At 38.8% G+C, this 17863-nt stretch overlaps 1 protein-coding gene across 6 annotated transcripts in view; it reads right to left on the reverse strand.

The window, feature by feature from the left end:
* Positions 1 to 5929: 5929 nt before the first annotated feature.
* Positions 5930 to 17863, reverse strand: part of LOC113464374 (uncharacterized) — an 18611-nt gene continuing 6677 nt past the window's right edge. The window contains exons 1-5 of one of the 6 annotated variants that reach the window (XM_026813698.1): positions 15767 to 15902; positions 8771 to 9011; positions 8522 to 8644; positions 8139 to 8325; positions 5930 to 7799 (exon numbers count right to left, since the gene is read on the reverse strand). In XM_026813698.1, the coding sequence (XP_026669499.1) occupies positions 6894 to 7799; positions 8139 to 8325; positions 8522 to 8644; positions 8771 to 8979 (1425 nt within the window). In that variant the 5' untranslated portion in view covers positions 8980 to 9011; positions 15767 to 15902 and the 3' untranslated portion in view covers positions 5930 to 6893. Of the gene's footprint in view, positions 7800 to 8138; positions 8326 to 8521; positions 8645 to 8770; positions 9024 to 15508; positions 15903 to 17863 lie in introns of those variants that run through there. The other 5 variants (XM_026813696.1, XM_026813694.1, XM_026813699.1 and 2 more) reach the window with 5 other exon arrangements.

Genomic DNA, 17863 nt, shown 5'->3' on the forward strand with positions numbered 1-17863 from the left:
TGGGATTGACTGTATAGCCAATACATCCTTAAGTGATATCATTTACATACAAATTTATTTAACAAAAGAGTGTTTTATTAAAAAAAGTTTGAGATTCTAAAAATCTAAAAAGTATTTAGAACTCTGAGATCGGACTTTCATTGAGGATAGAAAAATTGCTTCCGTTGTCCGCGGCCTCGCCTGCACGCACACGAGGCTCTGAACAGAGCGGCGAGGCAAATGTTACATAAATTAAGCACACGCGAGCAACGCGAATTATCCAAACATTCCGGCGGTTTTCTCGACACGCGTGGGCGCGCTCGCAATTATGCGCATGAACCGCGATAAAGGAAAGGAGGAAAGAAACGAGCGACCGCCGCCGCGGTCGCACTTTCTAACTTCTCCGAATCGTGCGCCGAGAGCTTTGCACCTGTGCGGCATGTGCCACGATGAAGGAACGAACCGCTGCAGCAGCAATTTTTAATATTCAACAATGAGGGTGTTACGCAATCGCGAACGCGAGACGCGTCCAACCGTGATCTCATCACGGTCCCGCGAGAAAACCGTAAATATTTTATGGAGGTTGCTCGAAACGCCGACGTACCGTTCGTCCGACTGAAACTTGGTAAAACTTAATACAGAGTTTAATATTCGCGGATCCGTTTACGATGAGGCACACATTGCTGATAAGAATGCTTGTTCCAAGTATAATTTAGTTGACTGGAATTGAACAATTTCATGGAAGTATAACAGTTTTCAGTTAAAGCGTATCAGAATTTGCATTGAGAGTATTCTTGTACGGATGCCTTGACACACCCAGACTTCATCTATGATACTCGACATAAAAAGAAAGCGATACAACCTTGGAGATATTCAAAACGTCGCACTGTTCAGCGTGAGTACGTACGTGATCTCTTTAATGAATTTGCATATTTCTTTTTTCGAAACAGTAAATTGTTTGCGGCTTGGCAACGATTCTTATTGAGCGTTAAAATATGTTAGGAGACAAAATAAAATCAACATTTATGTGCATCGATAAAACAAGATTTCGTACAATATTTTGTCAACATTTTAAGGAATAATAAATAATGTCGTACTTAAGGATTTGATTAAAGATCTCAGATAGCGCTAAGGAGAGACCAGTAATAGTCTATATGAGGTGTTTAAGGAAATTTATAACATTTAAACAAAAACCAATGGTTGGTTAAAAGGAATTCAGTCTATAAAATCCTGGAAACCGCGCAAAGCATGCGAACCATGCCTGGCAGCCTACCGTCGTCAATTCAAGTTCCGAGACTGGAGATAAAATGTCAGTCGAACCCGACACCAAGACTCGTCCTCTGATCCCTCCGGAATTCAGAAATAAGATCAACCTTACGAGCACTTCTCAAACTCAACGCAACATATCTATACTATATTATTTGTTCCGCATGGCATGGTACCCCTTGCGGTAGGCATTTCAAAACTAGGGATCCTCGAAACGACTTTGACGCTCCAACTATAAAAATTTAATAGGTAATATATTATTCATAGTCGTGTGTTACTAGAAAATCCTTTAAAAATTTCTCAGCTTCGCTAGAAATATTTAAATGCATTATCTTCAAAATGGGACTTCAGGCCCCAATTATAATGCAATGTGAAAATCTTCTGAAACCCGACACATCTTAGCCACCCTATCAGGGATCTTGAAAATCCCTTCGTGTCGTCTACCTAAGTTTCCAATTATAGCGATAGGTAACATACCAAACAAGTAATGTCATAAAGAAAACCCTTCTAACCCAAGCGCATCTTCCCAATCCTATCAAGAATTCCTAAATCTCTTTGTACCTCCGAAATGACATTCTTCGGTTCCTAATTTAAAACACGATAAATACTAAACTGAAGAGACCTCAATAAAAGTTGTACACCCAGAAATATTTTCCCAAGTCCAACACGTTTCCACGTTGCGTCCTGACCACATACCTGTTTTTAATCCTCCGAAGGAACGAACGTCGGTATCTCTAAAATGGCACTTTTTGTAACAACGCAACAGGTAATACTGGTAAAGAGAACACCGTATCAGATAGTAACAGTAAGCGAACACTGAGAACCGGATTGACGCAAGTAATATACCAAAGAGAGCACCGGAAAATTAGCGAAGTCACGGGATCGGCGAGTAGCGATCGCGATCCTTGAACGTGAAGCACGCGCGCGCAGCTGCCAAGCTGCAGGACAACTGGTACCGTACTGATACTGGTACCAGTTGGTCAGACGTACGGCACCGTGAGTACGGGGACCCGGTGCATGCCGGACAGGTTTCTGTGTATCGTGCACGGTCAGGTGGTATGCGAACCGCGCCGCGAGGCTGTGGACCCGGCTTGAGGCTTTGTAACCACAGCCTCCGCGCCATACCGTCATTGTCTAAGCCTAAAGGTGAGATCCTACTTGGCGAACAGGTCAGGGAATGAAACAAAGGTACTAACAATTGCTGGCAATTAAAATCGATCGCTTTTAATATTATTTTCCTTGTTTTCATTTTAATACCTTGTCGAAATTCATTGAAAACGACGTATATAAAAGTCTATTTATAAAGATTTATTGACAAAATTGTCTGACACGCAATATCTAAAAGTCGTTAAAAAGTCGGGAACAGGTCTCTCGGCATTTTCTATCGGTGAAATATTTCACTGGTGTTGCTGTATAGTGGGAACAAGACTTTAAATGACTGTTCATCTACCTCCTCGTTTCTTCTTCGTCTCCGTGGGCCTCTTCCCTCTCTTCAGCACTTCAGCGTTCCCTTCCGTGCATGGACCCCATGAAAGAGGCCGAGTTTAATGCCTAGCAGGAATCCGGCTCAGGTGTGTCCGAGTTCCCTTCCTTCTTTCTCCCCTTTCGTTGACTGTTGCTGCCGTTCCATTCTTCGTGTGGTTGATTTGGTTTTATATCCTCCGGGACTCTCGGGGTTTGATTCACTCACGACATGTTATTGATGGCTGCGTAGGGAGAATTTAAACACCTCCTCAAGCAGAGATTAGGAAAAGCACTTGACAGGTAAGCTCCGTAAATAGTACTTACAATTACACGAACTAGCATTACATGTAAATGTATGTTGTTAGGAACGATTTATTTTCATTTTTAACTCGTTATTGTATGTATAATGACACGTTGTATCAGTATAATATTAAAGTAATCGTCGCATGCCCCGAATGTATATGATATCGTATCTTCGCTGTGCGCAGAGTTGCATGTCTCCAGGTACTTCAATACTCCAGAGAAATTAAAATAATTCGAACGGAGCGAACTAATTAAGATATAACAGACATTTGCAATCGCAACCCTAATTACATCGAGCTAATTGATTAAACTATCCTCGCCACGTACTATTCCGAACCTGTACACAATTGCCTATTAAATATACACAAGCGCGTACGTGCATACAATCAAACGTGCATAGTGAGTTGCATCGTGAAAGAAGCATCCCAGAAATGCAGCTTCACATTAGCCGCGCGTTCGCTCCAGCCGTGCAATTAACTCGTCCACTTTGGAAACGTCGGACACACAGACACGACCGCCCTCCCTTAAGAGCAATTAACGCGACGTTAGTGGCCCCTCTTAAGTGCAGCGGAATCGGTTTCGGCTCAAGTATGTTCACCGTGACTGCTAATCGCCCGAAACATCGTCGTACACCCGACCTATCACAGCTCGAAAAGGTCTTCCGGTTGTTACTCGAGAAAATGGAACCCCTCGCTGCCCGTTTTCCAGAAAGGTGGTGGCTAGTTTATAAATGGCCTGGCCCTCTTCGAAAACTCACTAGTTTAGCATCGACCGTCGCGTCTATAACACATTTACCCCCGAACGTCTTGTGACCGTGCGTCGTTTAAAAGCGAAGAACAGGAGAACTCTTCTAAATCGTCGAAGAAAGAGCTCCGTCATGAAGCTCACGGCTTTCGTAACATTCCTCGCGTTAATTTGTAACGCGATCGCTTTGGATTTTCATAAAATTTTCTGGCATTACCCGCCGGAGACAACCGACGAGCCGCAAATGATCGAAGTGATTCGATGGCGCCAATCCGTCTGTCTACAACCAGCGTACGGTGTGTCGTCGTGTCTTCAGGATTTGAAGAGATTGCAAAAGGAGTACGAGTACTTCGACGACAAAATGTACAACGGGGAGAGGAGCGAGTCCTCAGTATTGACTGACAACGAGTCGAAGTCGAGTGTATCACCGGAAATCGCTGCTTCGTTACCTTTGGAAAACCTGCAATCTTCGCGAGGCTTTGAAGAATCCTTTGCAGAGAAGTTCGAATTCAGTGAAAGAACACCGGTATTGACCGAGGATCGAGAGAAGCAGGAAGGGAGGTACCTGGTTCCGCCGTCGAGAAAGGAAACCAAGCCTCAGCAAATTTACGTTACCAAGGTCTTGAATTCTCCGGTTACTGCCACTCTGGTGGCGCACAATTGTCTACCGGACATTGGCATTCCATTGTGCCAAAATCATCGCGATAACATTCAGCCATCTAAACCAGTTTACAGTGTGAGACCTACTCTAACTATCACCGTGGAAGAGGTCGTATTCGACCAAAAACCTCCAAACACTTTCCAAGTTACCAAAAATCCATCACTGAAGAAGCCCGCCGTGGAATCGTTTGGACAACATGTTGAAAACAAACCAGAAATCGTCATCACGAATCCTGATTATCATCAAACTTCTACGAGTTTCACGTTGAACGGTGTCGGTTCCACGCAGACACCTCAGTTGCAACAAGTTGAAATCACCAATGAGAATAAACCTAGTTTATCGGATATTATTCGGAATCATGTAGTGCTGAGCAAGTTTCTGTCCTCCAAATCTTCTTTCGTTGATAAACAGTCACACCAGGCTGCTGATCAGCCTCTGCAGCGAGAATCAGACACAGAATCATCGGACGATTCCGAGATAGCAACGAATGGAACAATAAGCGATACTTCTAATCAAACTAATTCGGAAATACAGAATAGGAATGTATTCTTTGACACGATTCATGGACTCCTCAATAAAGCGGAGAATTCGACGATAGTGCAAAGTGTTCAAACATTCTTCCAACGAGAAAAACCAAATAATTCTTCGAGCAACGGATTTTTTAGTAATTTCTTACGTCCGATAAATATCTTTCATCATATGATCAAATCTACCACAGCGAAACCAGAGTTTGTTACACAAGTCAACCCGGAAGTTGCCACAGATCCGGTGACTGGATCTTCTGCGGAGACTGTGAAGCCAGAAACCGATGCAGGGGAACCAGACTTTCCCTCGGATGCACAACCAGAGATTTCTGGAGACGCGAAGCCGCATGTTCCTGGGTATGTGAAACCAGAGATCGTTACCAGAGCAAAACCAGAATTTCCTCAGGACGTGAAGCCAGAATCTGCTGCCTCAGAAGTTTTCACAGACGCGAAGCCACAAGTTTCTCCGAATGACAAGACAGAAGTTACTGTTAATGTAAAAACCGTTGCTGTGGATGTAAAACCAGAATTTTCTGAGAACAAGTCTGAATTTTTCATCGAAATGGTATCCACAGCTCCTCTGGAAGTTAAACCAGAAGCTATTATGAATGTGACATCTGAGTTTGTTACATATAAAGGAACTGTTGAAAATAATTCTCAAAGCAGTGGAGGTGAATTCATTGATGAAGAACCAGTCGAGGCACCGACGACTGATATCAAGACGATCAAACTCGAGAGGGATGAATCGAATACGTTTGCGATATCGAATACCGTTGAGAAGGCGCAGCATACGGCGAAAGTCCAAGAGTCTTCCTAAAAAATTTCTGAAAAACCGGAATTACTGAATGTGATTCAAAATGAGATCAAATCATAAATATATATGGGAAATTATGAGAAGTCACAAAAAATATATAATATTGAGAATTATGACATGTACTTGTAAAAATATGGTAAATATGACTGAATAAACAAAATTGAATGTAATTTATTGCATTGTAACAGACTTTATTTAAAATCTTGTATAATTTACATAACTAAAATTTTCGTACATTTCAGGGATCGTTAAGTTAATAATAATTAAACACATTATACTCCTAGTTGGACAACTGCAAATCTACTACGAGTTATCGCTTAATATCTTAACTTATGTATCACATTATTATTACTAATGATAATGTGAAATCGTGGCATGAGAATCTCAAAATCCACGATTTTACATAAATATCATCGTCTGTTGAGATCAATAAAAAGAAAAAGAGAAGAGGCATCAGCTAAGTGTAAAAATTAGTTCTGCCGATCTTTGTAACATATATTATATTATTTTCTTCTCATAATAGACTAATTTCGAGAAATTAAAAAATAAGTAATGTTAATGTGAAGTTTCCCTCCAAAATAACCAATAATTGCCATTCGAAATCCCGACGTGAAATGCTAGACAGAGAAATATCTGTATATTCTCGTTCTTTTCGTTGGGGGAAAACTGAAACGATTTATCGGGAACAAGAATCGAGCCGAGACGTTTTTCCGTGACCTGACGGGATTGGAGAACGGAGAATGAAGGGGCGAAAATAGGAAAAAAGAAAATGCGAACATCGGTATCCGTGACTCGGACGACTGGTTTTAACCCTACCACTTTTCAATCTGTCAGCTTGTCCTCGCTGACAAATTTCGTTCCAAATTTTCAAACAGGAATCGAGGACGTTTCCTCCACAAGATCTTTTCCCGGACCTGTGCGTTTATTACTTTCCGTCTCACTGGGGCTTACGTGGAAACGGTGATTTACAATTTCTCTGAACTTCTCCTATAAATTACATACGTTTTGTCAATTGTCTAATGGAGTAGTCGATTAATTTACTGGAATTGTTGGAATTGTCTTAATTTTTTTTCATTTCTGCATCCAATTTTCCTACTTGGTGCCTCGCTCTTCTGAATAAAAAACGACACGGGTCTTCCTATCGACGATACTTTCTCATTTTTTGCCACGTCGGTTTCGAACCAAACCATCCGCCATACTTTACTTTATTCAGAGATTTAGAATCAGATTTCGTTTTGAAAAGCGGTGTTCTAACCATGGGCATATTTTTATTCATCATTTCTTCTTCGCCTACACGAACGTTAAATTGCTTTCTAGACTTCACGTAATCTGAGAACTGCTTTGAATTAAAACTCGAAGTCTCTCTGTTCCGGTGGAACCGCGAAATTGGTTCGCCAGTAACCGTGCGTACTTTCGGCTCGTTGCCGATTTCCTGTCCAGAAACGTGCAACCTTATTTCTCTTCTTCTTCTGAGAGCCGCCGGGGCTATCTCCGTAAGTGGCAAATCGTCAACGAGTCCATTGTCCGTTTCATCCACTTGCAGACTGGCTGGAAACTGAAGTGATTTCTTTGAATTGGCATAATTTGAAAGCACGTTGGGAGCTTCTTTCATTACAGACTGTTCGTTCAGAAGTCGACTCTTTTGAACCGCTGGAATCTCCGAGATATCCGGGTTCAACGAAGGCGCGTTCATTTTACTTCCATCACTACTAGATTTTAAATGATCACTATTCGACCGCGAGTCCGAATTTAATTCGTTGTGACGTTGCAGAACCGGAGGTATTTCTGTGTTTGACGAAGACTCCGGTGTCACACCATTTCCATCATTACACGCGTTCTCCGGTGACCTCGTAAGCTGATCGGTCGACGCCGAAGATCTGGTATCGCCAGGAATGAGTTTGTTCGGTGACGACCCGTTCGAAGTTTTCATACTAGCCGCAATCGCGTTTGGCATCGTCTCCTTTGTCGTGGCTGCGTTCATTAGTTCCTCCGTCAAATCCTGAACTGATTGCCTTAAGGAACTTTCATCGGTCCTTCCGATCTGCTGTTAATACAATCACATATTTTTTTAATTGAGTAACAAGTCAATTCTCTTAGTTAAATAATTATTAATAAGTATTGTAACTGACGAATTGAGAATTAAAGTCTTCTTAGAATTGGATCTATTTTTCTATCATATTCAACACAATTGATAACAAGAATGTTACATGATATAATAAGGGATTATGTTAAAGGATGAAATACATTGAACAATATCGTCTTGAAAAATTAAATATGTTTAGAAAATAGATGTAAGATAATGTTAGAAAATATATTTCGTTTGCATCAATCTATTACATGTGAATGGTACAAACGACGTGGTACAATAGACAAGATTACTTACATGTCTAGTTTTGGTCGAAGCATGATTTTGCAACTGTTTCACCATGCGCAGCCATCGGGAGTAATTGAATTTAGGGAACACGAACGGTGGCTTTGTCACCCCTTTCACGGAGAACGAACGAAGCCGCCGCACATCCACGATCCTGTCCAGGGAAATACCATCGCAAGAAGGCATCGTAAATGGTAATCTGTTAAATAATTCAATTGTGATATAATAATTACGTCAAAACTGTATTGACAAATAACGATATTGTTTAATTAGGGAATGGGAATTCAGGCAAAATTATACAGAAAACTGTTATTTTATAATTTCAATACATTTAATACAGAAAAGATTGTAGAACTTTCTTTTAATTAATTCTCTTTGTACAAATAGCTAATTACCTAGAAGGTAAACAACCCTCGATGGTATAAACTATGACATCCACGTTTCCAACGTCGATGCTTCTATTAACGTTTCTCTTAAATAAGTTTGTATTACTCGTCGTCTCCTCCGAATTTAACATCCTAAAATAGGTCGAAAATTAGAAAGCAATTTGAAGAGTGCCATATGTCATTAATACTTTAATGATCACAAATATTTCTTTCAATGTGACCATAGAAGTATTTCCATTAGATATCAACTTGACTCACAGTTTGTAATCGCAAGACGGTAGACTAGGATCTACGTAGAGGCATTCGTAGTTTGACGTGGATGTCGATCGAGGATGCGAACCGGTGAAAGTGTCGGGTAAACTGTTTCTCTTCAACGAATCCTTGCTGCTTCCGTGAACCCAAAAAGATTGACTCGTCGAGAATGTCAGGACGAGAGGCAGAAAGGCCGCCACGAAATTGTTCCTCATTGTTCCTATTGTCCGCCTAAGTCTTCTTGCGTCTGCGAAAAGTTCTGCAACGTCAGTGATCATTCTTAATAACGTTACGATATTGCTTCCATCGTATGCGACCTGATTTTAAAATTCGTTCGTGACTTCTTTAAAATTTTTATAACTTTTAGACTTTTTTAACTTTAATACCCAGAACTTCTCTAATATCCACTGTTAAGAGGAGGACACTTTTTATTTATCCCGACATAAAACATACAAAGAAAGAATTATATTACGTGAAGCCAGACATAATAAACGTTCGTGATAAAACATTTTATCTAATAATTCTGCTGATACAAATGATACTATTCTGTTTGTCCATTGTTATTTTTATCGCATTTATAGCGAATATATTTGAAGTGGTAGGAAAATATGATTGGAAATGAGAAATAAATGGGCGATCATCGTCGATTAATTTCCCGCGCGAGCCACTCAATTATTTATTATGTAATTCATAGGGGCGGTACGGCCTCGATACTTTATTAATTCCGGCAATTAAACAGGCAGAGTGAGAGAAAGAGAGAGAGACGGCAGTACAGCGAGCGGGGTGTTTGAATAAATAGGGGCTAGACGATATGCAACGACGCGACACCAAATCGCTAATAACTGGTTAACAGTGATAATTCGCCTGTTATCGCGGCCAAAGTGATACAGCGCGGACAGACTGTAGGAAAATGGGTGGGAAGCAAGCCGTAACAATCGGCCAACAATGTTGCACATTGACTCCCTTGAAACATTAAACAAATTAAATTTAATCGGTTGCTAACGTCGCGTTGTGTGGATGAACAAGCCTACCTGAATGGCGGAACTATCGTTTAGTTATTTATTACTTTGTCTCTATCGCATTCAAGCATTCAAATAAGTATACATAGAACAGAAGTTCTCGGGTCTGATCATTATGAATTTGAAAGTAATTTGTTATTCAACTCCTTGACAGTCAACACAATAAAGTTTATCATTAAGATATGTACGTACGCCTGTACTCAGTACTTTTGAGGATAAATGGACTATTGAATAGAAAAAGCAAATGGGGAAACTATTTAACAAGATAAATTACATTAAAATACAATTACTAAATTCAATATAATCTTCATAATAAGTCTATTTTTATCATGTATACGACGTATACAGATACTAAAGAGTTCAAGCTTAATTGCATTAAGAAAAACTTGTTCTACATGAACTTTGTATAAAAACGACAGGAATATGAGATAATGTATTATAGTTCTTTACTTCAAAATTCAAGTACTATAAGAATCGAATCGTTCTTCAAAAGTTTTAATGAAAGCCCCATAGATAGAAATTGATGTGAGTAAAATGTATTCCGGATAAAGCATTGCAGCTATCTTTAATGAATATGCCATTAATTACCGAAGTAGCATAATTTATACCTATCTCGTGGCCACTCATAATTACCGGCGACCGCATAGCAAACCACCAGAGAAGTTATAACAATCAACAACAACAAATAACTGAATTTATGTTCGCATGTAATTTATTACCGCATTACTACCTGGATTTCAGTTCATATACCGAATATTGAGAAGAAACGCGTTGAGTACCTTTTGTTCTGTATAATTTCTTGTACCCCGCGCATTATCGGCAATACCAAAGTTCGCCACAAATAACCATTAATCTTTCCCGTTTCAATATGATGGCAAGAAATGAAATTACTAAATAAAACATAATTAACTTTCCCGAAATTGTCAGTTATTAGTTAAGTGCATGCATACTCAAATTTAAACCTCCCACGCAATTTCGTTGTTCTTTATTTTCTTTTTATTTCGTATCATAAATCGCCGTTTCTACTATGAATTTCAGACCATCCTCCAGGTATAGTTGACTCTCCAGTTATCCAATATGTTATTTAATTTTACATATTCCGAACACGTAGGAAAACAAATTCAAAGCTGTAAGGAAGACTGGTTTATTCGCATGAAAACCTGGTGACCGAGATTAACAGGCGTGAAAATAATTTACACGTGAGCCAAGAAAGGACTAGACAGGACACGACACGTGACTGAGGGACACGCTAACAGTGTCGTTATCACGCTGACCAGTTGTAGATGACATAATGATTCTGTTTACCAACCAACTGAGCGGAACAATCTACATATCCGATTGCGACAACCAGTGCTCATATCTCGATAAAACCCGCCAAACAGCCTTCTGTCGCTTCCTCTTTGAATACAGAGGGAGGAACGTGAAGTGGCGAATGTGTTTAAACCTTGCTACATGGAAGCTTCTATGTAAACTCTCTTAAGACATTCTTCAATTTGCAATATAATGTTTATTGCCTATTAAAAAGTCTGATAACAGGTGCAATATATTCATTATTATTATTGTTAAATGTAACATATATACTAATAAGGTTCTACATATTTATGTGCGACACAAGAAGAATTTTAATCATAGATAGCTAGAAAGCTGTCAGGTAAAACGAATTTATCAGGTCTTTCTCGACTCCGTCTACGTATCTGCTGATCGACTATGCGAAGCATTATCTAAGAGCGCGAACGAGTCAAAGATCAAAGCTAGACGAAATCAGCGACGATAGAGCGTGATCTTCCGTGTGAAATCCGATCGACTTCGAAATTGTTTTGTTCGAGAAAAGGTTCTTCCTTTTCTCAGACCATCGAAGTATTGTTATAAATATTATTTACCTTATTTCAATTGAACGTGTTAATCTAATTGCATTAAAGGTAAAGGCACAGTTACTTTGTACCTGTGTATAATTTAAGCGAGGTTTGATTCAAGTTTGATTTATTGAAATATCACTTAAACATTGTTATAGTAAAAATGCTCTCATAAGAAGTTGTACTTTTTGTAAAGACAAACACATATACTGTCATGTTTGGCCCAAAGAGCACTCGGAAACTGTGCATCCGTGCCATCTGCTTAAGCTGTTCAAGCAATTTTAACAAACGAGAAAGCAGAACGGAAGTCGTCGATGCAAGAACACAAAATCTGGAATGCAACGAGAATGACGTGTTGTTTCTATCTGACTGAAAATATTCCCGGAATAACAAGCTCATGTTTATGTGCGAATAACTCGAAGAGGAAGCGTTGCATCGTCGTCGTTGCCACCGACGCGCGACGATAAAAACAAGATTCGTATTCGTATTAATAGGCCTGTACGAGTATAACTGTTCGCCGTTATCACCGGACACATTGTGTACTTTGTTAGAAGCATGGACTCCGTAGACTTGGAAATGGTCACGTGCCGGGATCGTCAGACCAAAGAAATGCGATGCTCCGTTTCGCAGATAGCAAATACCGAGTGGATTTACGATAGGAGGTATATATACTTCTGAACAAAGAGGTTTACTGGGTGTACGTCGCGTTAAATATCTAATTAAAGCGAGTCTGGGTCGGAGAAATTTTCAGATGCTTAGGGGGAGGGTTTTACGATCTTTTTACTACATACTTCTCAGTTTTCTAGATGTTGAGACGATTAACTGACCTATTATATTAGGTTTATACGAGCTATCGTTTGTTTTGCTTTACAGGAAATCTTGAAATCTAGAAAAATGTGAACTTTCTTAGAGAAGATACTTCCTTAGAATTAAACTGTCCACTTTTACGTGTACTTTAAAACACGTGAGAAATTTTATTGCATGTATCACTGGCATCATATCAAAATTACGACGTATAGAATAGGAGGATTCATCGTATGCTTTTATTACAGCTTGACGTAGGAAGTCACATAAACTCATTGTTCCTCCTTTATACACATGAGTATAAATTTAGCGCAAATTCTCGTTAAAAATATCTCTTCATTCCCCTAACCGAACCGAATCCTCGCCTCATCGCGAAATATCCGACAAGAGTCGGATAAACCGTACATGATATCTCCGTTGGTAGGCGGACACCTCGAATTATGCGATTCATCAAAATGTGTCAACGCTTTCCTGGTCCGTAGATGTTAACAGGTCGGTGGAACAATATTACGGATTTTCGTCTCATTTTCCTTCTAAATCAGATCCGTTGGATTTCTCAGGTGTTTAGTTCCGACTGATTGCGAGCGAATCGTCACCGTATAATCGCGGCCTCCGACGACGCTCCGTCGTCGGTATGTCAGACCCGTTGCATAGACGAACTGATTTCGTGCTGCTGGGAAACCTGCTATCCCCATTATCTCTGTCTCTATTTCTCCCAATCGCTCACTTGGCTAGATTGCCGCACATCACCTTACATCATTGCCGCCTTGTCATCGTAATAATGGCATTACACGACGATGTCGGTCGTATTCCGCCAGACGATCGATTATTCTAATTGTGTTAATAACGTGGACACCGTTCATTGGCAGCTCTGAGAACCGGAACCAGTCGACCGAGTCAACGAGAGAATCTCCACGATTCGAATTGCGATGTCATATGATTAATTGTTTCTAGGCGAATGAGACTGAGTAATAGGATGTGTTGATCGGTGGAACTTTAATTAAATTTAGTATTACTGACGTGATTTGCATCAGAATGAACAATAATTGTAAAAAATTACTGATTCGAAAAAGATAAAATTAAATGAATGAATACTGATGGGTAACGCAATTGAATCTATATACTTCTAAGTATAAACTCGAAAACAATGAATTACCAAATTCCTATTACGTGAACTGTGAACTACCTGATTAACTGCTTGGCCCTCAAACTGATCGTATAAATGGAGTTCTATTGTACGTACAACAGTACTTCCTACGGTCACGAAATTGGAATGTGAACAAGCAGAAGAGAGAGAAAGAGAGGTCAGGTTATCGGCATCGGGCTGGTACTATTTATACGCGCGTCCACAAACTATAAAAAATACGTCGCGACGCAATGCAATTATATCGGTCGACGATTCGAGTATAAGCAATTAGCCAGGCGTGCAGCCTCGACGCGAAAACCTGATAAAACTGGTCGAGCCGATCTCTTTCGATGACCGTCCGTTATCAGGGAAACGATAAGCCAGGCTGAAGAATCCGCTTTTAGGATTTTCAGTTTTTATTGCGTGAGAGGAACTTTTATATGCTTATCTTTTCACCAATTAATACATATTGAATTAATGCATGTGCAACGTCGTTTTGTTTTGAAATTTGAAAGTTAGCAATAAGCAATCGTCGAAAAAATTTTGCTTTATCATCGGGTGTTATGAGGAACATAAACCAATTTGGTAAAATACACATATTATAGTATATGTTGACAGCATTTATAATAGAGGTACTACTATCTTATTAGTAATTAGTAAGATTGATTGACTTCATGTAACCAGTTTGCGTTTAACGAAATACATTGTATCATTGATGATAATTCTTATCATGAGTATTAATACATTACGTGTACGTGAATTTCTCTAATTTCACAATTCTACGTTCAAAACTAGTTTATGATTAAATTAATTGACTGAAAATATTTTGCAAACTCTGATTATTATAGAAAGTACTGTAATAAGTAAAGGACTTCTATTTTCATGAGGAAACCATTTATATTAATTTTGTTGCATTTTTTCAACTATCCGCAAATCGAAAAGAGCGCGACGTACCAAGCGGAGTAAAACACACAGAATAAATTGCTAGCTGATTGAACGCGAAAGCCGGGCCACGTTGAAAGAACTTTCAAATTGCCACCGGTCTCACGCTGAATGAGAAGTAAATTGGATCAGCGTTCCTCCTTCGTAGAACCGCGGCGGTGCGGCGGCGGCGGTGGTGGTGTCGGCCGCCACTTAATAGAAATGCAGCAGAGGAGGAGGTTAAGGAACACGAACTTTTCCACGAGTTCTTATCGAGAACATTTTTAATCGTGGAGCCTCGTGTGCTCGGCATCTCGTACTGCCAAGCTTGTCAGTTTGGGGTCAGAAAAATATCCCGGCCGCTCACGAAAGGTTACCGCGGCGCCGTCCAATGCCGAGTGGATTTTTCGTCGCGGACAACTTTCTCGCGGCCTTTCTCATCCTATGGCTCCACGTTTCATTTTTATTCTATCCGACGCGACGCGTTTCTAATTGCATATTCAAATGAAACGCTCAAAGTGTTTTATTCAATACGAGAGAGGAATTGTACACTTCTTTAGTCTCCACTGAATTACCATTGAACAACTAGAGTGCATAAAAGCAAAGTAATAAATGAATACTATATCTATGACAAGAGTCTTGAGCTTTTGATTGTGAATCGCTTAAGCGATATTCATGATTTGAAAATGTCATTTATATAGAAAATATTTCATGTACTCAAAGTAATAAATTTAAATAAAAACAGGATTTATAAATCTCTAAAATGAAATAAATCATTTTATTGTCTATAAGATATCTGTTTCAATCTAGATCGAAATATGTAAGGCCATTGTCAATGCATAACTTAAAAATACTTATATATAACTTGCTATTATATAACTTAATAAAGTTCCATTAATCAGGAGACATTTATATTTAAACAATGTATATTATTTATGTATGGCACTCTACTACATATTCCACTTGTTCGTATAAAATAAATTACAATAATTATTGATTGATAATGAAAAATATTTCTTACCTTAAAGATATTGAAGAAAAGGATAATTTTTTCTTCTTACAAAATATGTCCGACAATTAGTTAATTCTCTGTGCATTAACTTTCCCACGTCTTAGAACCAAATTAATTTTACGTTCAAAATGGAAGTGGACCATTTAGAAATTTATTAATCAAAGTAATACAATCACACTTTTATTCAATATTATTAAGTATTCGCAATATCTTTTTATGAAACTAATAAAGATCGAGATCAACGAATTCAACGAAAAAGTTGATTACCCGAAAAATTAGAGAGGAAAAGATAGAACTGAGGAAAGCTGGTAGACGTCCACGCTGACGTTGAGTGTACTACTAACGCGATTCCGGTCACTCATGTGCGAGTTGAAAGAGATTAGAACAGCTGGTTCCAGCGAAGTCCCTCGCCGACTAACAACATCGCGTGTAATTGGCAATATCTTCGAAAATATAGTGAATCACCGTGATCGTCCCCTTCGGTCGACCAATGGGCGTCCACGCTGCAAATAGCCTTTTAAGAATATCAGAGTGTTACTTTCTTTCGTGTAATAACATCTCTCTGTATTCTTCACAATTTCAATACTTCATTTCTATTATTTTTAAACAATTTATCATAAAATATAATATCATTGATAATACGTAAGTTTTTACAATAAATCAATTGCAGAAATCTTCCATGAAGTAGTTTAATTAATTACTACAATGTAAATATCATGGAAGTTCTGTTTTGGAAAGTTTCCTCGAGACACTTTCACACTTATCAATGCTTCTAATGCAATAATACGTAGCCAACAAATGTTACGATTTTAATAGTATCATAGTATACATTTAACATTGCTGAAGATTGACCATTAAAAATAGAGAAATGAATTTCTATGCACCATTGTGGATTGGAATTTTGGTAAAGACGAAAAGCAAGAATGATAAGAAAAACTGGAAAAATGCGTTACACGTGTTGCCTCCTATCATATCGATGACACACAGTTCGATAATTTAATCTGAGGTCAAGAGACAGTGTATACGCAAATGAAGATAATCATTTCTCGAGATAAGCGATCAACGAATTGACAACGGTCCTAACGCAGGTAAAATTGAAATAATCGAGTTCCAATTTAATTTCATCGACTTCAAATCCACTCTTATAAGAGTTGAATTTTTATTTACTGACTATAAACTTTGAACGACTGTCTGAACCTGTTGAGAATTAACATAATTTCATGATTTTTATTTTATGATCATATAATTCGAAAAAGCAAGTACCACATGGAAATGGTGCTTGACCATTAAAAACTGACGTTCATAAATGGAGCAGCGTTTATGGCATAGTTTGAACAGAGGAACCAAGGCTGCTTTTAGTTCACACGTGATCGGGTTTGTTAGCAGCACACGTGCTTCTAACACGTGGTTGTAAAATGTTTAAGCCCGGGTGCACGTGCGTCAGACACGCACGGGATGCCGGCAGACGACGAAATTCCGATTACTCCTGGGCAAATTAGCGGCGAGTTATCGTGATTAATTAACGGCCTCCGGGGTCGCGAATTATGTATACGTTCCACTAGCTCTGCCATTAGCCCTGATATTGGGTTAGTGGAAAAATAATGCTGACTTTCCGAACATAAATTCACGTGCCAACACTGGGAATTATTTTTTCATAAAAGAAAAAGGAGAAAAAAAAATTAGTAACTAGAAAGAAAGTAGAATTAAGTAGGAACTGTAAGTGAGATTAATGTTTCGATGAAGTTACACATTATTCTTCTTAGAAAATACTTACATTGTACAAAATTATGAAATTAATAATGAATTTCCGGATTAACAGATTTTCGATGAATAATTTTCTAACACTATATCTAACGTTAATTGTGTGCGCCGCCCACTTGTTATTGGCAAACTATCGCCGAATCTTCTGGCTTTGGTATCTTATCTGAACCGCCCAGAAGCCAGAATCTCGCACCGAACGTTTCCACATTTCATTTTATCCGATTGGGCAAACTATATACAAATCCTGTATTTCTATGAGATGCGATATAGCCCGTTGATATAATGGCAACAAACGTATATGCATATATATACATTTCGGAGGCAAAGATTCTGTTTGTTCTGGATCAACCAACTGTTTGAAGAAGATACGAGAGACCGGATTTTACTAGAGGCGAAAAGCGATATTCCTTGAAAAATTTGTTGCATGCCAAAGTCAAAAGATACAAATGCTCATAATTATTTCTTTATTACCCACTCGTTTACTTTGCATATTTATTTTTTCATATCTCAGTAAAGTAAAGGATTAATTGCTTTTAATTTTTCGTGACTGAAGAAAATAAAGCTTAAAGCGAAAAAGCAACTGAGATTAAAATACAACAGGAA

This window comes from Ceratina calcarata, unplaced genomic scaffold (genome assembly GCF_001652005.2).
Source record: "Ceratina calcarata isolate Rehan_Ccalc_2016 unplaced genomic scaffold, ASM165200v1 scaffold35, whole genome shotgun sequence".
Taxonomy (NCBI): domain Eukaryota; kingdom Metazoa; phylum Arthropoda; class Insecta; order Hymenoptera; family Apidae; genus Ceratina; species Ceratina calcarata.